Source organism: Sorex araneus, chromosome 3, assembly GCF_027595985.1.
Source record: "Sorex araneus isolate mSorAra2 chromosome 3, mSorAra2.pri, whole genome shotgun sequence".
NCBI classification, from domain to species: Eukaryota; Metazoa; Chordata; class Mammalia; order Eulipotyphla; family Soricidae; genus Sorex; species Sorex araneus.
The window spans coordinates 30212435-30239715 of NC_073304.1; the positions used below are offsets into that span (position 1 = coordinate 30212435).

The window sequence follows — 27281 nt, forward strand, 5'->3', positions numbered from 1 at the left end:
GAAGTTGAGGTCAGTTGTTTTCAATTTCATCTTATTTGATCCTTTCAACAATCTTTCAAAGAGCTGCTGTATTTTTTCAGACAGGGAAATAGGTGACTTAGGTTATCTGTGCTAAGTCGAACAACCAGAAAAATATGGAACCAAAACCTGAAATAAGATCATCTATCTTCTTCCTTCCTTCCTTCCTTCCTTCCTTCCTTCCTTCCTTCCTTCCTTCCTTCCTTCCTTCCTTCCTTCCTTCCTTCCTTCCTTCCTTCCTTCCTTCCTTCCTTCCTCCCTCCCTCCCTTCCTCCCTCCTTCCCTCCCTCTCTTCCTTCCTTCCTTCCTTCCTTCCTTCCTTCCTTCCTTCCTTCCTTCCTTCCTTCCTTCCTTCCTTCCTTCCTTCCTTCCTTCCTTCCTTCCCTCCCTCCCTCCCTCCCTTCCTTCCCTCCCTCTCTTTTTCCCTCCCTCCCTCCCTCCCTTCCTTCCCTCCCTCTCTTTTTCCCTCCCTCCCTCCCTCCCTTCCTTCCCTCCCTCTCTTTTTCCCTCCCTCCCTCCCTCCTTGAACTACACCCAGTGGTGTCAGGAGTTACTCCCAGCTGTGTGCTTTGCTCCAAGCTGCAAGTACCTGCTTGTCACAGACATACAGTTTAATTTTTCCTCTGCATAATATTAGTTGGGCTGGAGCGATAGCACAGCGGGTAGGGCTTGCCTTGCACGCGGCTGACCCAGGTTTGATTCCTCTGTCCCTCTCTGACAGCCCAGCAAGCTACTGAGAGTATCTCACCGGCAAGGCAGAGCCTGGAATACTACCCATGGTGTATTCAATATGCCAAAAACAGTAACAACGTCTCACAATGGAGACGTTACTGGTGCCCGCCCGAGCAAATCAATGAGCAATGGGATGCCCGTGATATGGTGATACAGAATATTAGTTTGCTACAACATACGGCCACTCCAAAGGTTTAAGTCCTCTGTCCGAGCACATGCACGTAATGCGGCGTATCTGCCTGCAAATGCTTATCCGAAAGAGTGAGATTTCTGACTTTGCCCCCGCGCCAGTAGATTTTGCCTCTGAGGAATATCTCAGTCTGGCTGAACAGTTCCCAAGTGAGGGAAGGCTGTTTGCCAGCTTTCACTTGTGGGTACTGGCTGAGAAAGCAGGAGATTTTCATTCTGCTTTTCACGGGCAGTATCAACTTCTCGCTTTCCCCCCGACGCTTCCTCTCCTCTCCGTCCACCCCAGGACTTTGCCCGACTCGCACCTCTCTTGGAGACTGAGCCGCGGCCACGGCCGAAACCACGACTCCCAGCATTCCAGGCGCCCCCGCCCGCCGGACTTCCCCTTCCGGTCTGGGGGCGGGACGGAGGTCGGGGGACGCCGCTGAAACCGAAAGTGTTGGCGCTGCGGGCGGCTCGCCAAGTTCCACTCACCTTCACCTGTGCGCGCCCTGCTTGACCTAGGTGGGCGCCAGACGAGCCGTGAGACATGAATGGACGAGTGGACGCTTGGGTCAGGGAGGAAGAGATCAATCTGACCCGAGGACCCTCAGGTACGCGCGGAGCCGGCCGTCGCTCGGAGTGGGGACTGGAGGGTGTGATTGCCGAGCGACCCGTCCCTGAGGCAGAGGCTCCTGGCCTCGGGCCGGCGGGCCCCCCGCGACAGGTTCCCCACGGCTCCTGTGAGCTCGTAGGAGAGACGTGAGGCAGACGCGGTCGTGAGGAGCCCGGTCTCACCACCGGGTCTGGAGAGTTGCCTTCTGCCGATGCGTGCCCTAGGAAATGTGCGGGGCGCGGGGGGGGCGGTGTGTGCGTGTGATGTGTGTGCGCGTGTGTGGTATGTGTGTGATATGTATGTGATGTGTGTGTGTGGTGTGTGTGGAATATGTGGTGTGTGTGGTATGTGTGTGCTGTTGAGTGGGGTGTGTGTGTGGTATGTGTCTGATGTGTGTGGTGTATGTGGTATTGAATGTGGTGTGTGTGCGCGCGCGTGTTGTGTGTAGTATGTGTGTGGTGTGTGTGGTATTGAATGTGGTGTGTGTGTGCGCGTGTGTTGTGTGTAGTATGTGTGTGGTGTGTGTGGTATTGAATGTGGTGTGTGTGCGCGTGTGTTGTGTGTAGTATGTGTGTGGTGTGTGTGGTATTGAATGTGGTGTGTGTGCGCATGTGTTGTGTGTAGTATGTGTGTGGTATTGAATGTGGTGTGTGTGCGCGCGCGTGTGTTGTGTGTAGTATGTGTGTGGTGTATGTGTGTGTATGTGTGTGTTTCGGGATGGGTGAAGGGGGGCACCCGAAAGTTCCTTGGAGCACAGACCCCCTTCCTTTGTCTGTCCACTCTTCTTTTGTCTGCCCTGGCCTTCTGAGGGACGGTTTAGTTGATGGGAGCACAATCGGTATGGATTGTAAAAGCAGAGGCAGGTTGGGGGTGGGGAGGTTGGTTGTCTGCTTGTCTCCCTGCTTATCTGCTTTCTGGGAAATTCATTTAGTATTAACTGGATTGTCAACTCAAGGAAAAAAATAGACCTTGGGGATCTATTACAGCCGTGCTCATATCCGGTTCTGCCTCAGTCTTTTTTTAAAAAAAAGATTCCCATCTTTTCACATTGGGAATCAGCACATACAGGTGCTGTGTAATTGTTTCTTTTTTACATTTGTAGTTCTGTTTCCCTTGATTGACTCCCTCAGACTTTTAAGCATTCTGTGTGCTCTCCTACTAGGATTTTTGTCTTTCCTTTTCACCTGTCCAGTGGACCTCTGAGAGTTTGCCCTTGTGATTTTGTCTATCGAAATCTATGATCTTAACTTCAGAATTGTTTCTTATTGCTGGGCAAAATCTACTGATGTATGCCTTTGTTTCTAATCTGCAAATGGTGCATGATAGAATCCACTTCGTAGTGTTATGACAACATCTAGGATCTGTATACATGTATGTGAAACATCTAGAACATTGCTTAGCACAAGGTAAATACTATAATTATCATCATTGTTGACTGTCATGCCAGATTAGACCTGGCTATCACAGTAAGTCCTGGTCAACAGTTATTCTAAGAATCTCTTCAGAAAGTCGTCAAGTGCTATGAGCTCTGTCTCAAAAGTGTTTCTAAAAGCCTTCTGTCCCCTTTTCTTTCCAACACTACTACCTTGAACAATTCATGATCTTTCTTATTTGGAATTTTGCAATAACTTGACTTTTGCTCACGGTGTATGTGTATACTTCATAAGGTGTGCTAATGGAACTCTCCATACTTATTGGTCTTTCTTGTTATAAAAAAAAGTGGAAGTCTGCTATTAATGTGACTATATACCATTGCTAAGTTGTATGGTTTAGTGTCACGCTTCATATGGCAGTTGTCTATTAAGTTTTTTCAATATGTCCAAGTCTCTTAGATTCACTTTCCTTCTTATGTAAATTTCTCTGCTCTTATTTTATTTTTTATCCCCACCTCTCTTGGTACCCAGGGCCTTTCAAATGGCATTCCACTGCTCTATCACTGAGCTTCATTCTTCACCTAATTTTTATTGTCTTATGAGATTAACATGAAAAATGATTTAACCAAAATCTGTTTTTCTGTACATCCATTGGTACTTGTTTTTCCTTTGGGGGCAGTTAAAAACAATGGCAATTTGCTTTTGTTGCATTGCAAGAATTTTAAGGCATCTGATTCTTCTGCTCCTATTTTATCTCATATAGCTTGAATATCTTTGTTACATTAGCTACTTTGTTATGTGGTTTGATGTTTGATTCTTGTCTCTTGCTAGAACAATTGCTGTAGCATCCACATTATTTCCAGAATCTCCTGCATATAGCATAAAGAACTCTGATAACTATCTTTCATGCTCTAGTTAGTACATAACTTTTAAGTTGAGTATATTATCAAATATCACTTCACCTTGTTTGATATTTGTGCTACAGTATTGCTTTCAATAAACTTTCTATTTGGGGGGAAGTTGGGGTGTGGATGCCAAGCAGTGTTCAGGGGACCCACTGCAGGAAGTTACTCCCAGCAAGGAAGCTGGGCAGGACAGTTGAATTCTAGGGAAGTCCTGTGGTACCAAGTGTTCCCCTACCTGCTCACCCTAGGGTCACTCCAGAGATCCTCGGTTTGGTGGTTGGGGTTCACTAAAATTTCAAGTCCTGTTGTTCCTGAAGTTTGTATTTGTATTCTTAAATCAAATCATGCAAATTAATTAAGAATTGTAATGGGGGGGCTGGAGTGATAGCACAGCGGGTAGGGCGTTTGCCTTGCACGCGGCTGACCCGGGTTCAAATCCCAGCATCCCATATGGTCCCCTGAGCACCGCCAGGGATGATTCCTGAGTGCATGAGCCAGGAGTAACCCCTGTGCATTGCTGGGTGTGACCCAAAAAGCAAAGAAAAAAAAAAAAAAAGAATTGTAATGGGGTCAGGGAGAGAGTTCAAAGGGTTGGAGCTCATGCAAACAGCAGGACCTGAGTTTGATCTCTGGTGACCTTTAGCATCCCTGGGCACCAGCAGCCATGAATTACTGGCCTGAACATTGAACCATTTTGCCCTGTTGATGAGTATCAGGTATGCCTGGGCCCCTGAGCATTGCTTGGGAGTAACTGCTCCCCACCTATGCCCCCCGACCCCCAAATAATTTATATATACATGTAGTATAGTCACCTGGAAGTAATTTAATTTGTATGCTAGTTTATTCATCCTATGATGTCTTTAATTCTGAGTATTGCCATGTCTTGCTCATAATTGAGAGTTATAAATTCAATATTAAAATCATATAAAAAGAAAATACTCTGTCACCTAGAATTATTTTACTTGGTATATGATACTTTAAAGAAATCTTGTAATTCAACTTTTCTTCATGGTGTCATAATGAAGATACAAAGGGTAGTAGTGAGTTGTTGTTGCTAGACACTTATGCTAATTTTGGTAATTCTGTAGAGATTTTGGGTTTTTGTTTTATTTTGTTTTGTCTTTTTTGGGTTACACCTGGTGGTGCTCCGGGCTTACTCCTGGCTCTCTGCTAGAGATCACTCCTGTTGGTGCTCTGGGGACCTTTGTGGTACTGGGGATTCAACCCAGACTGGCTACATACTAGGCAGGAGTTTTACTTGCTGCTATCTCGCTAGTGCAGTCTTGTTTTAGTCTATAGAAGAAATATGAAAAACCTCCAGTTCTAAATAACCACTTCTATTTTGTAGGCAGCCTTGCACCTTTTTCCTGTATACAATGTCTTGTGCAAGAATATGATAATTTAATCAGGCAACTGCAAGAAAATGTCTGTTCACTTTGTTTCGTTTTTCCATCTTACCCAGTGAGACTCAGGACTTACTCTTCACTATGCTCTTAGGAACCAGTCACTCTTGGCTGGGCTTAGAGGGCCAAATGGGGTGCTGGGGATCGAACCCAGCTTGTTTGTGTGCACTTTCCCTACTTGCTATACTCTCACTCTAGCCCCTGTTTAATTTTTTTGTGTGCCAGTGTTCTGTCAGAGGCAACAATCCAACAACATATCAAAAGAAGCATACACCATAATCAAAAGGGTTTTATCCCACGGATACAAAGATGTTTCAGTATATGCAAATCAATTAATGTAACCACCATACTAAAAAGAGGAATATTAAAGGCTATAATGATTATATCAGTTGTTGCAGAAAAAGCTTATGACAAGATTCAACACCATTCATGAGAAAATAAAATAGGGATAGAAGTAATATACTTCAAAATGGTAATGACTATTTTTATTTCGAAAAACATTTTTATTTTTGTTTTGTTTTTAGTTTTTGGGTGACACCCTGTGATGCTTAGGGGTTTCTCCTGGCTATGCGCTCAGGAATTATTCCTGTCAATGCACGGGGGACCATAATGTGATGCTGAGGACCGAATCTGGGTCAAGTGTGTGCAAGGCAAGCACTCTTACCCTTTGTACTGTCTCTCTAGTCCCAGGAATAACCATTTTCAACAAATTCACAGCCAGTATCATACTCAGTGATAAAAAATGAAAATTCTTTCCCGAGGCAAGGCTGTTGTCTACTTTTACCACTCATCTCATTCTTATTCTGTATGGTTTTGAAAGTCCTTGCTGTAGCAGACAAGAAAAAAGAAATCAGAGTAGTCCAAATTGGAAAAGAAGTTAAACTATATATGCAGATGATATTATAATATACATAGAAAACTGTAAAGAATCCACTAAAAACTTGGAATCTATGCATCTTATATGACTATATCAACAGTGCAAAGTTCAAATATTAACTGTTGATAGAGACTGGACATACCAAGGTGAGAAACTAAGAGAAAGACACCCAATTAAGACCTAGTATATAAGCCTCTACAAACCTGTCTTGTACTTTATGTTTAACTTGGGACTCTTGGTAACATTTTTCTGTTTCTTCATGTTCCAAATAGATCTGAAATTAAAGTGCCATCTCCTTTCCTTATTCTTACTATATGAAGTTTAACCCCCGCAGAATTTATAATCCCAGGGAGACTTGATGTTCACACATAAAAAAGTTAAATTTCAGAGAAAAAAAAACTGACGGTCAAGGGCTATTGTGATTGTTTTGTAGTGGGAGGGTGAAGGAAGTGTGAGGGGCGTGTGTAAATCTGATTGTGTGCTGAAAAGTTCCCAGAATGGAGCCCTGGCTGAAGCCCAGATGGTCAGTACAAAAAAGTGAAATCTAGTTTGGTTTTTATAGACAGACTTAGGCTGGTACCTGGAAGAAGGTTGGGGGTGGTGTAAGCAGTAATAAAAAAAGAAAAAAAGTAAAGCACTTTCTGAGATCAAGGAATAAATTCATTTGACTAGAAGGGACGGTTTATTTTGGAGTAAAAAGGGAGATGAAAATAGGCAACAAGATACTTAATTGCCTTGCATGTGACTGCTTTAGCTGGGACACTGGTTTGAACCTTTTCTGGGGTAAATTGGAACTGGATGTTCTTATTTTTTTTTTTTTTTTTTGCTTTTCGGGTCACACCGAGCAATGCACAGGGCTTACTCCTGGCTCTACACTCAGGAATTACTCCTGGCAGTGCTGGGGGACCATATGGGATGCTGGGAATCGAACCCGGGTCGACTGCGTGCAAGGCAAACGCCCTACCCGCTGTGTATCGCTCCAGCCCCCTGGATGTTCTTAATTTTAATGTGGAAACTTAGCCTTTCTTTGAGCTTTCATTCTCATTTTTATCTCTTTCCTACTCATTGGTTAAGATTCAATTGCAGTATCAATTCATCTCAGAAGCCTTTCTTACCTAAGGTATTTGTTCCCACATTAGGAACATCATGCACTGTTTATTAAGCGTCTGTCACGTTTTGCCAAACTAATAAGCTCTTTTATTTATGCCAGATAAGGAGCAGGTGAATGGTGATTATCCCATTTTATACGTGAGGAAACCTTGACTCTTACATTATACAGTTCTTTAAGTGTCAGAGTTAAGAATTAGATCCAGAGGCTAGAGAGACAGTACAGAGGTTATGGTGCAGTTTGATTCCTAATACCACATTGCCCTTGAGCACCCTGGTGTTGCTCTGGATATCCTCAAGCACCATGGGGTGTGACCCTGGTATTTACTGCATATTTACTGCACTGCAGGACCCAAGTGGCACCACATCCTGTAGCTCTTGCATTCTAAGTCTGGCCTAATTGACCAAGAATAGCCAGGAATGTCCTTTGAGAATAGCTTGGTAGCCTCATCTCCTTCCAAAATAAAGAGAGGAAAATTAGATTTACATTCAGGTCTATGTGAATTAAAAAAAAAACAACTGAGGTTTTGAGTCATTATGGACAGTTTTTTTTTTTAATTTCTTGTCTCTTTTGCTTTCACCTGACTCTTCATGTTGCTGTCTTCGTATTTCTGTATTTGCTTTCTTACTTGTTATCTCCTCCTCCCTCTAGTTTATTCTGAGCTCACCACATCAAAAGAATATATGTTACATTTCTTGTTTTCCTAATGACTAATCTGGTGCATGTGTATGGCATACAGTAGTCAATAATTTTTTATGAATTGACTCAGTAAACTGTTGAATAGCAGAAAAATATAATAAGACTATTGTTAAGAGAACCCCTGACATCGTGTTTCAGCTTTCAAAGAGTCATAAACAAGATTTTCCCACCAAACACTTAAATTGTTAAGAAAGATTACTTTGGACATAGTGTTACAATGCAGCGTTCTTCAACCTTTGTACCTGCATAGTGGGAAAATAGAATTATTTCTCAGAATGCCAACAGCTAAGACAGAGATAAAAACTAATATAGATAGTATTTTATTTAGTTATTAAATCCAATGGCATAAAACTATATATGTTGGCTAGTGAGACATTTGCTGCTGCTTTGAGTTTTAAAAAGTCATTTCATATATGTGGCTGGAGCTTTTTTTTTTCTCTCCCTCCCTCCCTCCCTTGCTTTTTTTTTTTTTTTGAGTGATAAAGCTCTTCAGTAATATCCATTTGATTTTTTTTCTCTTGTAACTGAAAAGGTCTTTTTACACAAATAGAAGTTGAAAAAGGTGATAAAAAATTGGATAACTTCACAACTTACACATGGATATTCTCTTTTGAGTGATATCCAGAATTGGAACAATGATGGCATTTTATGCCTGGATATCAAATTGACATCAGAAGACAATCAAATTGACATCAGAAGACAATTTGATCAACTTTTCTTTTTCAAACATCTTTCCTTTTTCAGGAAGATAAGAGTGTGTGTGTGTGTGTGTGTGTGTGTGTGTGTGTGTGTGTGTGTGTGTGTGTGTATGATGATCCTTATTTTCAGGGAAATAATGATTAAAGTTTTCAGATAATACCCTTAAGGGTTGAATTTTTATGTTGGGTATGACTTGCTAGTTGATAATATTCTCCCCCAAATGGAAGCATTTATATCTTTCTCTTGTAGGCGACTGTCCAGACATAAAACATCTATTTGAATGCATCCATTTATCTCTTGGTGTAAAAGTTTTTGTACAAGAGCCCTGAAGAGAAATACTAAAATTTCTGAAGAAGGCTAAATATATCTGCCATATACACAAGCTTAGCCATCCATTCTTCATTTAGTAAGAGCTACAGCTAGGCCAGATTTCACTCTCACAGAAACTGCTTTACTACTTCTGTCAGTTCAAAAACACATGCAGGTGCCTTCTGGATAACCACCTTACTTCTCTGTGGAGATGATGGTAGTTTGATCCATACTTTTGTACTGTATCATTGTTATAAACAACCTGGAGTTCACAGCTCGACTTCAAATTTTATTAAAGAGGGCTGGAGCAATAGCACAGCAGGTAGGGCATTTGCCTTGCACGCGGCCGACCCGGGTTCGAATCCCAGCATCCCATATGGTCCCCTGAGCACCGCCAGGGGTGATTCCTGAGTGCATGAGCCAGGAGTGACCCCTGTGCATTGCCGGGTGTGACCCAAAAAGAAAAAAAAAAAGATTTTCACTACATCAGTTGTCACAGTGTTTAGTTCAGCAGAAAGCTGCTTTGTTGTGAGGTGCTCCCATTGGATCATATAGTGAGTGGGCAAAATTACTAGGTGTTCAACTTACTTTCCTTTATTTTTTGCAACTACTCCTGATTGACATTAATTATATTCTAAGCACTTTTGGGACATACTTCGGTGCATTTCCTTCCTGCTCTTGGAAGTACTTATTGAAGAGCGCTAGTATTTCTAAACTAGTGTTCCATCCAAGTAAGTCACGGCAACAAAGAAATTGTTAAGTCATCATCTTCACTGAACCTCATGAATCAAAGTAGGACAGCATGGTTACTCGTATCAGGTGACTCATCAGGTTGAATTACAAAACCTGTCAATTTCTTTATCTTTTCTATAGCTTGCTTTGCAATATTGGCCATATCAACAGTTCTGTTATATCTGAAAGTGATACAGCCTCTGGTTTTTTAAGTACTTTGAGGGCCCAGAATTTCCTGAACAACTGAGATGCAAGATTTTACTTACCAAACTTATTACCAAGGAATAAACATATTTCTCTTTTTGTTTTAACTATTTGAAGAGCAGTTAAGACTCTTTAAGAAGTGACTTTTCATTAGTCACTATTTTTTATTTCGCTTTTCTGACTTTCATTTGCTGATATAATCTTTGATAAAGTTCATTGGCTTGTCAGTAAAATCTTTCTGCTTTAAATGTAAATGATAAGCAAGTTTGGAGGTTTCATAGTGTCATTTGACAGAATATACTACACCGAGAACTTGGAAGACAGTTCATTTCCAGATGCAGTAATGAAACCAAGTTTTAAACACTGGTTGTAGTAATTCCCAACACAATTTCCCATTTGCCTTTTAAAAAAAATTATAATTTATTTATTCCTGTTTGTCTTTTTAGTTTTTAATCGCACATTGCTAAGTATTAACATACTTCTTTTTGTTTTTTCTAAATTTTAAGCACTAAGTTTTGATAAACTTTTGGTACCATCACTGCTTTTCTCCAGAATATTGTCCTTGTCTCTGCTAAAGAGGATTAGAAGGTTTTCCTATTGTTTTTTCTTTTTTGTCCTCATTTTGTAAGGTTTCAAATTTTATGAAAAAAAACCTTTGAGGGGCTGGAGAGATAGCACAGCGGGTAGGGCGTTTGCCTTGCACGCGGCCGACCCGGGTTCAAATCCCAGCATCCCATATGGTCCCCTGAGCACGGCCAGGGGTAATTCCTGAGTGCAGAGCCAGGAGTAACCCCTGTGCATCGCCGGGTGTGACCCAAAAAGCAAAAAAAAAAAAAAAAAAAAAAAGAAAAAAAACCTTTGATTCCTGAAATATTAAAATACTAAGTACTGAAAACAAACAAAAATTGTTTCTTGAAATGCTACAATACAATACTAGAAAACAAAATGGATGTATATGATAAAATAAGAACTTTAACAACATGAGATCGGCAGATGGGCTGATGCAGTAGTGGTGTTCTGGTCCCATATACTTTGTGGGCACATCAACATTGCTTAGGGCTTATGCCTGGCTTTGGGGATCACTCCTAGCAGTGTTCAGGACCCTTATTGGGTACCAGGGATCGAATCTAGACAGCTGTATACAAGGCAAGCCCCCTGCCTCCTATACTGTCTCTCTGGCCCCATATTAAAGTGATTTTTTGTTGTTGCTTTTAGGACCCATCTAGCTGTGTTCAGGGCTTACTCCTGGCTCTGTGCTCTTGGATCACTTTTGGTGGTGTTCTGGGAATCATAAGTGGTGTCTAGGATCAAATCTGGGTGACTGTGGGGCTGGAGCGATAGCACAGCGGGTAGGGCGTTTGCCTTGCATGTGGCTGACCTGGGTTCGATTCCTAGCATCCCATATGGTCCCCCGAGCACCACCAGGAGTAATTCCTGAGTGCAGAGCCAGGAGTAACCCCTGAGCATCACTGGGTGTGACCCAAAAAGCAAAAAAAAAAAAAAAAAAAATCTGGGTGACTGCAAGGATAGTGCCCTAACCTTTGTGTTATCTCAGCAACCCTCTTATTTCTATGCTTATTAGCCATTCATATGTATTCTGAATGTTACCTTCAAGTAATTTGCCCATCTTTATTGGGTTGTTTTCTTATTATTGGATTGTAATAGTTCTTCATATGTTCTGGTTATAATCTCTTTCATGTCTAATGTTACAAATGTTTTTATCTGCTCTGATTTGCCCCTTTGGAGCAAGGATTGTGTTTGAAAGAATAGAAAACTTGAGGTTTTTTTTCCCCCAAATTTTATTGAGGTACTGTGATTTACAATACTCTTAACAATAGTTTGATGTTTACATTGTTTCAACACAATATCCACCATTAGAGTAACCCCCTTCCCTCCACCAATGTCCCAAGGACCCTTCCCATTCACCCTGTCCCAGGTAAGCTTAGTTCTGTAGAACCATTCCAGAAAACTTTCAAGTTTTTGTTGTTATTGTTGTTGTTTTAGGGCCACACCTGGCATGACTTAGGGGTTACTCTTGACTCTGCACTCAGGAGCTACTCCTGATGGTGCTCGGTGGACCACATGGGATGCCAGGGATTGAACTTGGGTCTGCCACACTCAAGGCAAGCACCCTACCTGCTATAGTATCACTCCAGTCCCAGACTTTCAAGTTTCAGGAAGAGTTTGAGAGTTTCTTTTTTTCTTTTTGATTTTTGGGCTATAGCTGTGGTACACAGGGCTTTTGCTAGCTCTGTGTTCTGGGGACCTTATGCAGTGCCAGGTATCAAACTGGGATCAATGTAAACATCAAACTGGGAGTATGCAAGGCAAGTGTCTTATACCCTATACTCATTCTCTGGCCCCTTGACAGGTTTTTTGAAGGTTTGTATTACTTGAGTCCCATCCAAGAAATTTTAACTAAGATAAAGATTTCTGTGCTGCCTAGTGGAAATTTCATAGATTAGTTGTTATAGATTAGTTTTTGTATTCAGTTCTGTGATCCATTTGCACTTGTTTTTGCTTATGTTTTACGCTAACAATGATGCTCTCCTATTTCATATAGATTTGCAGTTGTCGAAACACTATATTACGCATTCCCCATTGAGATACAGTATTACTTTATATGCCATCCCAATATTGACCTTTCTTTCTCTACAAGTACCACAGTATGTTAATAGTGTAACTTTATTTAAACTTTAAAATAAAATGTTAGTCTTCCAGTTTTTTTTTTCCCAAATGTTTTGACATTCTAAAATAGAGCCTTAAGAATATACATTTCTGGGGCCAGGGACCTAGCTCAAGTAATATAGCATATACAAGGCCCTGGGTATCCTTGGCAGACATATATATACCTCTGAGTGCCACTGGGAGTGGTCTCTCTTAAATATAGGTATGTGTTATTATTATTAGTTTTGGGTTTGGGGGCCAGTCCTGGCAGACTTGGGGAACTATATGGGGTGCTGGGGGTTGAATTTGGGTTATTTGCATGCAAGGTAAGCAACCTGCCCACTGTATTATTGTTCCGGCCATGGGTATGTATTTTGTACGTATCATATGTATATAAATTTCTACAAACTTTAGAATTAGCTAAGCTATTTCTACATTGAAACCACCATATCAGTTTAGGAAAAATTGCTGTTCTCTCTCTTTCTTTTAGTTTTGCCCCCAACCCCTCAAGCAATGCTCAGGGGTTACTCCTGGCTCTGCACTCAGGAATTATCCTGGTGGTGCTCGGGGTGCTGGGAATCGATCCCAAGTTGGCCCACATGTAAGGGAAGCACCCTACCCAATGTACTGATGTATTATACATCGGATTTCTCTCTCTCTCTCTCTCTCTCTCTCTCTCTCTCTCTCTCTCTCTCTCAGAATTGCTACCTTAGGTAACCAACACACAAATGAGTTGGAGATTGAGTAAGAGGAAGAGTGGGTGAGAGGGAGGGGAGGGAGATGGGTATACTGGTGATAAGTGTGGTGTCAGAATTATGTTTGTGAGAGACCAGTAGTAATAGTACTGTAGCCAAAAATAATAAAATTGAAAAAGATATCAGTTATACTAAGGGTTCTAGTCCATGAACATAGTCCATGTTTTCATTTTATATAATTTTTATTAATTAGCTCTGTGGGTTAGGGACACAGATCAGTGTTTCTGGACCCATGTCTTGCATATCCAGAATCCCAGGTTTAATCACTGGCACTGCATCGCCCCTGAGCACTGCCAAGTTTGTCCTTAGTGGCCCCCAAGCACCAATGCATTGCCATGCCTAAGTATTGAGCCATCCAGTTTGGGTAGCCATATATCACCAGGAATAATAGTTCTCCTGGAACTCCTGAGCACTGCTTGGCAGATGCCTTCATTATAAATAAATTTTCTTAATAATGTTCAATTCCTCCGCCCCTCTCAGAGAGCCCAGCAAGCTACTGAGAGTGTCGAGCCCGAGCAGTAGAGCCTGGCAAACTACTCGTGCGTACTGGATGTGCCAAAAACTGTAACAATAAGTCTCTCAATGAGAGACATTACTGGTGTCCGCTTGAACAGATCGATGAGCAACTGGATGACAGGGTTTTATAGTTCTTCACATAGAGGTTTTGACATTGTTTAGGAAATTTATTTCTAAGTATGTACTGTTCATTGATTTGAATAGTATTATTTAAAAATACTAATTTTGGGCTAGAGCAATAGTACAGCAGGTAGGGTGCTTGATTTGCTTGAAGTCGAGACTGGGTGTGATCCCTGGCATCCCATATAGTTCCCCATGTACTTCCAGGAGTAATTCCTGAGTGCAGAGCAGGGGTAAGCCCTAAGCACCATCAGGTGTGCCCCAAAACAAAAACAAAACAAATCAAAACAAAACACCCTGTTTTCTAGGGCCAGAAATATAACTCAGTATCTGAGTGCCATGGTTTGCATTCCAGAAGCCTGGATTTGATCTCCTATATCACATGGTTCCCTGAGCACCTCCAGGAGTACCCCTGAGCACAGAGCTGGAAATAGCCCCCAAGAACTGCCCAGATGTGGCCCAGATGACAAAAGATTAAAAATAAAATGACAAAAATTCTCATTTCTAATTTTTGTGTTTTGACCTTGTATTAAGAGAATCTTGATTAATTCAGTTATTCAGTTGTGAATTCAGTAATTTGTATTATTATTTTAAGTTTTGGGGCCACACTCAGCAATGCTCAGGGATCACTCCTGGCTTTGCATTTAGAAATCACTCCTGGTGGTGCTCAGGGGACCATGAGGGATGCCAGGGATTGAATCTGGATCAGGAGCATGCAAGGCAAATGCCCTACCCACAGGTCTGTCTCTTGGCCTCGTTTGTATAAATTTTATTTAACATTCATTCACATCTATGTAGACTATCATGATTTCTGTGATCAGAGGCAGTTTTATTTCTTTTTCTTATTGCACACTGAGTAGGACCTCCAAAACAGCATTAGAATAGTAGTGAAGAGAGTGGGCATCTTTTACTTGAACCTGGTTTTAGGGATCTTATCTGTTTATAGATGTTTTTGTATTAGACCTATGAAGATCTCTTATATTTTCAGTTTGCTAAAGTATTTTGGGGATTCCTTCCAAGCAGAGCTTACTCCAAGAGGGTAGACTGATGGGATGGAGGGATATAGGAGGGAACCTGGGAACATTGGTGGAGAAAAGTTGACACTGGTGGTGGGTGGTGGAATCAGTGCTGCAATATTGTATTTTTTTTTTCTTTTTGGGTCACACCTGGAGATGCACAGGGGTTACTCCTGGCTTTGCACTCAGGAATTACTCCTGGCGGTGCTCAGGGGACCATATGGGATGCTGGGAATTGAACCCGGGTCAGCTGTTCAAGGCCCTACCCGCTGTGCTATTGCTCTAGCCCCAGTGTTGCAATATTGTATATCTAAAGCTCAACTATGAATAACTTTGTAGATCACGGTACTTTAATAAAATTTAAAAAATTAATTGTTAGATGTAGGATTACCATATGATCTAGTAGTTCAGCTTTCTAGGTATACATCCAAAATAATTGAAAGTAGGGACTCAGACAGGTACTTGTACATGGTTTCATATTAGTGTTATTCACAGTAGCCAAAATGTAGATATACATATATACACTATGGAAGGTAATTTAGAAATGAGTTTCTGATATATTTTACACCATGAAGATACTGTGCTTAGTGTAATATGAAAGACACTAAAGAACAACTATTGAGTGATTCTTCTTATAAGAGATATATGGAATAGGCAATTTTTTAGAGACAAAGTGTAATAGAGTTACTGGGGGTAGGGCAAGGAAAGAAGTGAGAAGTTTTTATTTAATGGGCACAATTTTGTGTGTGTGTGTTGTTTTGAGGACTACACCCAGTGGTGCTCAGTGATTACTCCTGGCTTTGCACTCAGGAGTTATGCCTGGCTGTTCTCAGGGGATATATAGGATGCCAGTGATCAAATCTGGATCGGCCATGTGCAAGGTAAACATGTAGTACAACATACAGGCTCTGTGGGCATACTTTTTTGAGGGGGTGTAGGTATGATCAACTGTTCTGGATGTGGTGTTTGCTGCCTGACATTGTGAATATACTAATGACAATGAATGTTTGTTTAAAATGTTAAATCTTACATAATTTTAGTACTCAACAAAATTATCTAGTCAAGTTTGATTTTATGTTACATTTATTTTACCATAGCATAAGTAAATAATGGGTTATTTGTGCAATCGAGTTTATTTCTGGGAAAAAATAGCAGTTCCCTTGGGATAGTAAAAGCCTTTGATTAGGTGGGAAATGGGTGATTATTAATCTGTCCTTAAGAATTCAAGTGGCTATCAGAATTACTATTAATGGATTATTTAATTTGAATTATTTCCAGAATTATGATTATGATTTCTGGAATTTATATAAGTATATATGTATATATCTGTATTTATAATATATTATATATCTGTATATATAATATACTATTATTCTTTAAATTAATCTGGTTTCGGACCACACTTGGCAGTGTTCAGATCTCTGCTCAAGGACTATGGTACTTAAGGGAGTACTCAGATCCATATGTGGTGCTGGGGATTGAATTGGGGTTGGCTGCAAACAAGGCAAGTGCCTTAACCCCTTTGCTACCTCTCTGACCCTTATTAACTTTAAAATAGATGTGAATTTTTGTTCTGCCATTTGAATATTACATTACTCACTTGCCATATAATACAGGCAGACAACCCACAGACAGTCTATGAGAGCTACATGTCTGTTTAGTCTGGTACCAGGGCCAGATCACATGATTTTGCAGGCTGTATAAGGTGCACATTGTCCCCACTTCTACTTTAGGGCTTCTACTTATCTCTAAAACTACATTTTAGAGATAAGAATCTGAACGAAATGATGGATCCACTCCCCGCTCCCCCCACACACACTTTGGCCAAAAGTAAACAATAGGGACCACTACTAACCTGACAATCTCTAGAATGAACACTTTTTCCTCTAGAATATGTTACTCTTGGGGACAGTTCTGCGATCATTAGCCCTTCATTGCTTATTCTGAGCCACCAAAAACTGAGTTAACTCCCATGAAATAAGCAGTGCTTAACGAAGTTTTCAAGTGTTTGGTCATTTTTCTTCAAAAATATTATGTAGCAGAATGATTAAAACTCACTCTTAAGTTATCAGATACTTATATCTTGACTTGAAGGACTGTGTGACCTTTTGGAAATAGTATAACCTCTAATGCATCCTCTTTCAACTTCACCTGAAAAAATATGAATGCTTATCACTTCATGTTTGCTGAGTTTAAATGAGATAATGTACATAAAGTGTATAGTCTTATGTTTGATACATATGAAATGTTCAACAGTACATTGTCCTGATTTAGCATCAGGAGGAATCTACAAGAAAGAGTTGAATTATAGGTAAGTTCAGTTGGATAAGTATTCTGGCTGACCAAAAGGATTTCACATCAGTTTAGGGGTCCTTATGTTAAGTGGTATTGTTTATTTACACCTGAAGTAGCAGCTTGAAGCATCTCTATAATGAGATTTTAGAAGGGCAGTAGACTGCACTTGTTTGCTTATAGAAAAATGTAGATTTCTTTCATTTTATTTCAAAGCCCCTTCTTTTTATAACTACTATATTGCATTCAGGTGCTTAACACATGCTTCTTGTTCTCAATATCCCCTGAGGCAGCTGCTGTATTTGATGAGGATATTATATTCCACCAAAGATATTCTTCAAATAGTTTGTTCCAGTATTAGGGGAGACTCATTGGGCTCAGCCACTTTGCTCAAACTTGTCACAGTTTTTAAGCAACTACAAATCTTATATAGTAAGACTCCATTTACTTTTCCTTCTTATTTCAAATAATTATAGACCATTCCTTTACAATACCTCTCACCCACTCTGACTCACAGTGCAAGTGTTCGATGAGAAACCATTTAATATCTTAAATTTTTTGTGTCTTACTGTTTTAGGAAGTTGAAATAGTCATCTTTCAAAAATGGCTTTCTCTTTCATTCTCTGGCTGTAGATACTGTGTAAGGTGTGCTATTTAGATGCTTCCTGACACTTCTCTCTTTGAGCTCTGTATGGCTCCATTAAATCATAAATTGATTTTGATAGTACATATGTTAATACTGCAAACTTCATCTGTAAAGTTGTATCTCACCAATAGGGAGGATTTTTTCTGTATCTATCTCCTATGTTTCTGTTTTTTATTGAAACTAGTAATAGACTAGTATCTATGACTATATCTTCCAGTCGTAACACCATATTACCGTTTTCCAGTTGTTTCCAGACTATCTTCTATGTTTTTACACAGTGAATTCTATAGTGTCTGACATAAAACTAAAGAAAAGAAACAAGGAAATTCCTTTTCCTGTAATGCATATGTAAATCCCTTTTATAACATAGTTCTGTAAAATGAAATCCCTCCCACAACTTAAGAACAAAGTTAGTTCATGGTAATAGTACTTGCTTCCTTTGTTTTTTAAAACTTAACTTTTATTGTAAAAATTCAGATGGAATTTATTTTGTAGATTTTTAGGTGTACAGTACAGTATTACCTAAGACAATAATGTTAATATATAAAATTTATTCATCTTGCAAAACTGAAATTTTATGCAGTTAAAATCGTCATACAAATAAAGAATAGTGGTAGCCATGGAGTACGATAGTGAAAAGAGAATTGATAGTAAATTTTCTAAAGTGACTAAGGCTTGTTAGTTATCTTATCCACCTATGTGGTTATGTTTGAAATAGAAAAGGAAAATAGAATGAATTTGGTGATTTAGTCCTATCAGGAAGCATTAGTCATCTTTCTAATTCCTGTTTTCTGCCGACCTCCTATACTACAATCACCTGAACCCCTTTCTCCCATTATTCAGACTAGGGAAAAAAGAGAAAAGGAAAACCATTTCTTCCCAAGACCATTTCTTTTCTAATGCAACCATACAGTACTTTGGTTTCTCTTCAGATCATATGAATCTTTTCTTTTTACCAGAATTTTGTCATACACAAGTGTTGAAAGGTTGAGAGAAGTATATTGGGGGGGAGGAGGGATTTGGTTAGTAATCTGTTTTTACATTAAATTAGGAGTTCACATGCTAATTAACTAAAAGCATAACTGCTTCTTATGAAGACAACTAACCCTGATACTTTGGTAACAGGAAAGTAAAAAATTTGGCCCTTTATCGCAGGAAGAATCAAAATTAAGAAGCACATCTTAGAATTACTGTTATTTTACTGGTTTAGCATAGATTGTTTTGCTTTTCCTTGTTAGCGGATGATGACAGTTACAGTATTTTTAGTCTTGTTTGATTTGAGTGAACAAATCTGAGTTCTCTTGAAATGCTGTTGGTGATACAGTTCATGATCTTGTCCATGACTTTACCAGCTAAATTATAGTCACCATCAGCACCCGCCTCAGAGGTCCTCTTTCTTTTTCCTCTTTTGTAATCCCTTTCTTTTCACCTCATCTCCTTCATGATTCCTCCATGATTTTCTTAGGGCTGGGCTTCAATATCATCGGTGGGACAGATCAGCAGTATGTCTCCAACGACAGTGGCATCTACGTCAGCCGCATCAAAGAGAACGGGGCTGCAGCCCTGGATGGGCGGCTCCAGGAGGGTGATAAGATCCTCTCGGTGAGAACTGGCTTTGGCCTCCTCAACTGTTCCTTGCTCCCTAGATCCTAGCCCCTTCCCCAAGCCCCTTTATTGGGAAGAATTCCTGCCTATTTTTTTTTTTTTGATTGGGAATATCCAGGTTGAAGTTCAATAAAAGGGTCTTGATCATTTATCTTTTCTAGCCATAGAGCAATACAACCATAGAGCATGGAGGGTGTTAGTTCACTTGACAGACAAGGCAAATTAAGACCAGAATGTGAAGTTCACTCAAGCTCAAAAGACATAAAATAGGGTATGGTGAGGATTGATTTAGGGGAAAGAACTTAAATCTGCAGTTTGGGGAGCTGGAGAGATCATTCCACAGGCCAGAGCAAGTGCCTGCATACATGAGATTTACGTTCAGTCCGCCCTGGCACCCTTTGGTCTTCTGAGCCCTGCAGAGTATGACCCTGTTTACCCCTATCACCGCTGGGTCTGAACAGCATTGCATTACTAAACCAAAGTGTTGAATCTCCTGGCCTGATTGACTTAGTATTTGCAGGAGTAGCCCCTGGAGCATTGTTTGGGAGGACCCCACCACCCCCCCGCCGCCAAATAAAATAAAGCCATTAGTTTTTGTTTTTTGTTCATAATACTTTATTACAGGGCTGGAGTGATAGCACAGCGGGTAGGGAGTTTGCCTTGCACACGGCCGGGTTCGATTCCTCTGTTCCTCTCCGAGAGTCCAGCAGGCTACCGAGAGTATCCCGCCTGCATGGCAGAGCCTGGCAAGCTACATGTGGCATATTCGATATGCCAAAAACAGTAACAAGAAGTCTCACAATGGAGACGTTTCTGGTGCCCGCTTGAGCAAATCAATGAACAACGGGAAGACAGTGCTACAGTGCTACTTTATTAACCTCACTTCTGATTAACAGTGATCTTTCTTCGCTCTAAGACGGAATAAAAATAACGTAGGAATTAAATATCATTTTAAGTCACAGAGCCCTTTTTCACCCTTCAGTAGGTGTAAAATTGAAATACAATATGGTTTGTGTATTTGAACACTACACTTCCATATCCCTTGCTAATGACTTTAATAAGATACAACATAAATTAGATTACTTTCTGGAATTCCTTAAGGGTGGGGATCAGGTTTTGTTTTTAATTTTTCTTTAAACCTTCTTTATCCTAGCACAGTTCTCAATATATAACAAATGAACTGGTTAGGACATTCAGGCAAATCCAGAAAGACTGACTGATCCAGGACAACTATATTATCATGAATGGTAATGTACTATTTTAGTACTTCTGTTTTAGTTCATTCAGCTTAGTCCTAGAGACAGTGAGAGTTTACCAATAGTCTCAGAGAGGTATTGAAAATATTGATAAGTTTACAAGTAGAATATTTCCTATAGCTTCTGAAAAAACTATTTGAAAAAATAGGAAATCAAGTTGAGTAAGACATTGAAGAAAACTTGGTAATGAGTTGGTAAAATAAAGGTATAATATGTAGTTAGTAATTATGCTATTTAATATTGTAATACATTCAATGCTCTCTCCAGAACTATAAAGACTGGAATCCATGGTTGAGAGGGATTTGAAACGCTTAGGGCTTAAGAAGTGAACCAAGTTACTTAAGCTTTGGTTGGGGCTAGAGAGATAATATAGACTAAGACACTTGCTTTGTATGTGGCTGACCCTAGTTTAATCCCCAGTATTGCATATGATCCCCCAAGCCCTACTAGGAGAGGTCCTTGAGCATATTTGGGTATGACTCAACTACTCCCTCTCAAAGAAAAGTCTTTGGTTACAGACAGGTAATTTAACTGCTGAAGTGCTGGGGATGTAGGAACAGGGATCAGTGTTTTGTTTTGTTTTTTGGCACTTTCTCTAGGTCTCGTCTCTCCATTTGTCAAAGATGAAATGGGCACTGAAAAGCAGGAAACTATTGTAGATTGTTGAGAAAAATGAGGATGGTTCAAACATTTTAACACAATATTCCTAGACGTTTAAACTTAATATAACATTGTTATAATTCTGTGAGTTAGGTGCATTTCTTTACCTATTTTGTAACTAAAAGAAACAGGGTCCTGGTCAGTACAGCAGCTTCCCCAAGATAATAGAACTAGTAAATGGGTGAAGAGTAAAACTTTGATCTGTCTGAATTTGAGACATCTACACCTAATTAATATTCTATTCTTCCTCTTAAAAGGTAAATAAGGAGCTAGGATTTATTGCCCTAAGTAGAAAGTTGCATGGTGGATAAGCAGTTTCTTTTTTTGTAGGGTTTTATGTAAAAACTCAGATTAGTTTTTCTGTTAACAGTTGAATTAATGAGAGGGGGAAAAAAGGATATACATCTCAATATGAGAAAATTTATTAGATAGAACTAAAATGAACCGTCTTTTTTGAGTCATTGTCTCATAGATGAAAGAAATTATTAGAAGAATCACTCAAGTTTTTTTAAGAGGGTGTGGTAGGAGTGGTGTAGGATATATATAGCTTAGTGGTAGAGCACATCCTTTGCATTATGAAGCCCTGGGTTTGATCCCTGGCATTTGTCACTCATCCCTGGCAAAAAAGGTTTTGGTAGGAGAATGAATGTCAGTGAAAAGTAGAAATCTGAAAACTTAGCTTATTTGATGATAAATTTACAGCAAAGAAATCAGCATATAAAATATTACAAAGATATATGCAGTATATTAAATAGTATGAATATATATGACATATTACAAAGAACGACTTGAATTTATAACCTAGCCAACTAAGGAACAGACATGAAAGAAGAAGAGGGAATGATCAAAGAAGAAAAGGCAAATTGCAGCAGATATATAGAAAAAATGAAAAAGAGAAATAGAAAAGTATACATATACAAGAGGAAATGACCATCATTACTTCTCCAACCTGTTTGGGGTATACTCTTTAACCCCTGTTTCTTTTCTTAGAGTTTGCTCCAAAAATTAGGAGCTGGGGGAAATGGGGCTTTCCCAAACAATGTGCAGGGGATCTGGGTGCTATTTCCAGCAATTTTCAGCCAACTGGACTTTACAGTTCAATCTTAGGATGCAGTGCTGCTGGAGCCCTGCAGTGCTAGGGACCACCAAGGGCACCTGGTGATGCTGGTGGGTCATGTGCTGCCAGGGATTGAGTAGTGCATACCTTGGTTACCTCGTACTATTTTCCTGGCCTAAAAAAATTTTAAGTCCCACTCCTTAAAAAATACTGCCTTCTAAGAAGAAAAATAGTGCCTGTGTTGCTGCATGCACTATTTTGCATCCTATCTTTTGGCTTATTAACCATTAATTTGTTCCATCAATTGATTCTTACACTCATTTTATCCCTTAGTATTAAGGTATGCACTTAATATTCTTTTATTATTGGCTTTGGAGTATTTGTAAAATGATGCTAAATTCCTTCTTTTTGTGTGTGTTAGTGGGGGGGGGGGGTGGAGTTTGAGCACACCCAGTGGCACTTGGGCTTACTCTTGGCTTTGTGCTTAAGGATCACTCCTGGTGGTGCTCAAGACTATACAAAAATACCAGGGATCAAATGGGGTTGGCTGTGTGCAAGACAAGTGCCTTAGTCTTTCCATTTCTCCCTGATAATGCCTATGTCTTCAGGGTCTTAAATTTAAATAACTGCATGATTTATTATGCTTTTTCTAAGAATTTCAAAGGAAATTTTTTTTTATTTTTGGGTCACACTCAGCGATTTCTTTTTGGGTTCCTACTGGTTCTGCACTCAGGAATTACTCCTGGTGGTGCTCAGGGGACCACAGAGGATGCTGGGAATCAAACCCAGGTTGGCCACATGCAAGGCAAACACCCTACTTGCTGTGCTATTGCTCCAGCCCCCCAAAGAGATTTTTTTGATTGATGATTGTGAATGGTTTAAAAATAATTTTCTGTAATAAATTTAAGTACTTTCAAATGTACTATTGCATCTGACAGACTTAAAACAAACAAAAAACTCGTATATTTTCAACATAAGAACAGACCTTAAGTTGCGAAGGGGACTAGAGATTTCTCATCCAAAGTTTACTTTGGATGTGTTACAGTGCTGTTGGTTAATTTACACAGATGACCAGAGAACTTGGGGAAATTTAATTTAATTATTTATTTTTGAGTTTGGGGGTTATACCCAGTGGGGCCTTGGCTTTTGGGGGGGTCACTTTGGCAGTGCTTGAGGGAACCATATATGGTGCTGAGGATTGGACCTTTTTTGGCCACTGCAAGACATACACTATCTTCTGGCCATGAAAATTTTTTTGAAACAATAATGTAAACTAACTTTGTCATTTCCCCTATGTTTCTGACAAAATGAAGAGAAGTAGACAGTTAAGAAGAGTCATTTCTGAGATAACTATATTTTTATATTTTGTGAGTCCCAGGGTATAGATGATTTTTCCACTACACAGATGATTTTTCTACAGTCATTATATAACATATTAGGCCATTAGTTGCATTTCATATCCTCTTTAAATACACTTCTTGTTTGTTTTATATTTTGGGGGGTGTAGTGGGGGACACAACAGACTTCTCAGGACTTACTTTTGGCTCTGTGTTCAGGGGTCACTCCTTGTGGTGCGTGGGGGACCATTTGCAATGCTGGGGATTGAACTGGGGTCAGTCATGTGCAAAGCCTTAAACTTGTAAACTGTCTCTCTGGCCCTTTAAATATAATTCTGATTTAGTGAAAGAGTTAAGTAGTCTTCAGCAATTTATCATCTATTGTAATTACTTGATGGCCTACAGAACACTGTGCCAGGTACTACAGAAAATGAAAAAGAACATGAAATCCTGGTCTCTGCTCTTGGTTTGAAAATAAGTTGGAAAGACCCACTAGAAACTCTTGTTTAAAATCAACTACAGAGGGGGCTGGAGTGATAGCACAGCGGGTAGGGCGTTTGCCTTGCACGCGGCCAACCCGGGTTCGAATCCCAGCATCCCATATGGTCCCCTGAGCACCGCCAGGGGTAATTCCTGAGTGCAGAGCCAGGAGTAACCCCTGTGCATCGCCAGGTGTGACCCAAAAAGCAAAAAAAAATAAAAAAATAAAAAATCAACTACAGAGATAGATATAAACATAGAATCATTATACAGATTACCTCTAAAGAAGATTTGCCTTCTTATCTCTGTATCCTTGTCATGTAGTCCTATAGCTGGTATAAAGTTAGCATCCAAAGAGTTAGTTGTTCTGTAAATAAATTATGCAATAACATTGTTTTGGTTGGACCTAATTAAAAATAAATTAAAATATTCAGAATATAAACAGTGCATATTAAATTGAGTCCATTCTGTCTCAACATTATATTTATATGTGTGTATATATATATATACATACACATAGTCTATATGTGTATGTATATATATATAATAGAACTTCTATAACATCATTATCCTGAGAAAACATTACACTTTTCCCAAAATTCAAAAATCACTAAATATCAAAGAAAACTAATTTTAACTTGGTCAACTATTTCCTGTGGTAGAAAACAGGAAACTCATGTTTTAAAGACAACAGTCATAGTTTGACAAAACATTGTGTGTAGCTCCCTCAGTTAACTGGCGCACCACCATCCTAATTCTTTGAACAAATTGTCAGTGAAATTTTTTGGCAAATTGCAAATCTGCCATATCTCCATTTTAGTGAAATGCTATGAGCAGCAGAAGTAGCAAGTTCAGCAGTGTTTTGAGATTTCTTAGTGGCTCAGTTGTATAGACTCAAAGACCATCTAACTATAATCTGGGAGTTTATTAGAAATGTAGAGTCTCAAGGGGCTGGAGCGATAGTTCAGCGGGTAGGGCATTTGCTTTGCACGCGGCCGACCCGGGTTCGATTCCCAGCATCCCATATGGTCCTCTGAGGAGTACCAGGGGTGATTCCTGAGTGCAGAGCCAGGAGTGGCCCCTGTGCATTGCCAGGTGTGACCCAAAAAGCAAAAAAAAAAAAAAAGAAAAGAAATGTAGAGTCTCACAAGTCTTCCTAGCATCGTGGCAAAATCTCTTATCATGGGTTAGTCTGTAAATAAAGATGGAGAAATATTGTTTTTCAAATCTTCTAAATTATGAGCTGTAGTTGCTCAGCATGCGACCAACTCCATTTCAGTCATTTTGATTCTCAGCACTGCATTGTCCCATGAGGCCACTGAGTGTGGCCCCCAAACTCCCCCAAATAATAGTTGCCAGTAGTAGGAAATGGACGTGCACATACATAGTAATTTTATGTGAATGATACATATGTGTTACCTAATTTTACTTAAAAATATTAAATATTACTCTTGACCCAGTGATTTGACTTCACAGTCTTATGTAATAGGCCAATGGGTCAAAATTCTTTAATGAGTTAGTAGAACAAAATTTGAAAAATAATGATCAACATGGTAGTGTAGATGCTAAGAACCAATTCTGCTCCCTGCTAAAACACAACCAGAAATCAACTTTAATCAATTAGCATAGAAAATCAGTTCACAGTTTGGTTTGTCTTGACATAATCATACATCATCTATATATTTAATGGCTACAGAACATGGAAGTGGAAGAATGGCACTTGGGATGAAATTCAAGGAATACCATATGACAGCAACAGTTACCATTGCTGGTATATGACTGACTATTCCATGGGAAACAAGACAAAACTTGTTAGCCCCTAACAGCAAACTTCCAGACGTGGGTGAAAAACTGGAAGAAACTAAGCTCTGCAACCAAAAGCTGAGTTAGATTAAAAACAACTGGACTAGGTGAATCCTTCATTCATTCAAGTCCCTCCTTCATTCAGGGATTTGAATAGGTCAGAGTTTTGAACATGACCCCTTGAGTAGGATTTAGATGTGACAGTGGAGGTAGAGGGATAGTACCTCTAGATCATTTCCCTCCAACTCCCAATTCCCTCATTGCATCACTGTGGTCAGCTGTTTTCAGTCTCTTCAATGTCTTCCCCCATCCCCACCACATCTGTAAAAACCAGTAATTCTCGCACCAAAACTACAGCAAAACAGAATTGGCTAATCCAGATTTGTAAGCAGAAAAGTTAGTCTGGCAACTGTTGTAACAGATAAATACTTGATAAGTATTTCTGTCACTGTCATCCCGTTGCTCATCGATTTGTTCGAGCGGGCACCAGTAACATCTCTCATTGAGAGACTTATTGTTACTGTTTTTGGCATATCTAATAACGCACAGATAGTTTGCCAGGGTCTGCCATGCGAGCTCGATACTCTCGGTAGCTTGCCAGGCTCTCCGAGAAGGGCGGAGGAATCGAACTCGGGTCGGCCTCATGAAAGGTGAACGCCCAACCGCTGTGCTATCACTCCAGCCCTGATAAGTATTTAGAGAGAAAATATAAAGACACTAGTAGATGATATAACAAGACAAATGAATTAGGAGAAGTGTAATGAAACAGCTTCGTGGCTCAAATTCTATTCACTTGGCTGGAGTTTATTTGGAAGAAATTCCTACCTTTTTGGCGACACCTGATGATTCTTAGGGATTATGCCTGGCTTTGCATTCAGGAACCACTCATTGGAGCACTTTAGGAACCATATGGGTTGCTGAGGATCAAAACTGGCTTGGCCTCATTCAAAGCAAGTGCCCTATCTATTGTCCTGGTTCTCCAGTACTAAGGAAGAAATTTCTTTCTGATAGAAAGACTCTGAGTTTCATGCACTCTGATAGCTAAGATTAAAACACATCATGATAAAGGATTGTTGGACAAGAGAAAAGAGGCAAGAGACTTATACAAGAGCTAGGATGCATTGCTCTTTCTGCATTGTTCTTTATTTTAAGGATAATAAGGGGAGTTTCACATTTGTTTTAAAGATGAGTGTTCCAAGATTCCACAGTATTATTTTGAATATCTGAA

At 39.8% G+C, this 27281-nt stretch overlaps 1 protein-coding gene across 1 annotated transcript in view; it reads left to right on the forward strand.

Annotated features, from left to right (window-relative positions):
* The first annotated feature begins 1345 nt into the window (after positions 1-1345).
* The window catches only part of SYNJ2BP (synaptojanin 2 binding protein), a 49065-nt gene continuing 23129 nt past the window's right edge, over positions 1346-27281 (forward strand). Inside the window, exons 1-2 of the mRNA XM_004612313.2 lie at positions 1346-1532; positions 19321-19457. Of these exons, the coding sequence (XP_004612370.1) occupies positions 1469-1532; positions 19321-19457 (201 nt within the window). The 5' untranslated portion in view covers positions 1346-1468. The remainder of the gene's footprint in view (positions 1533-19320; positions 19458-27281) is intronic.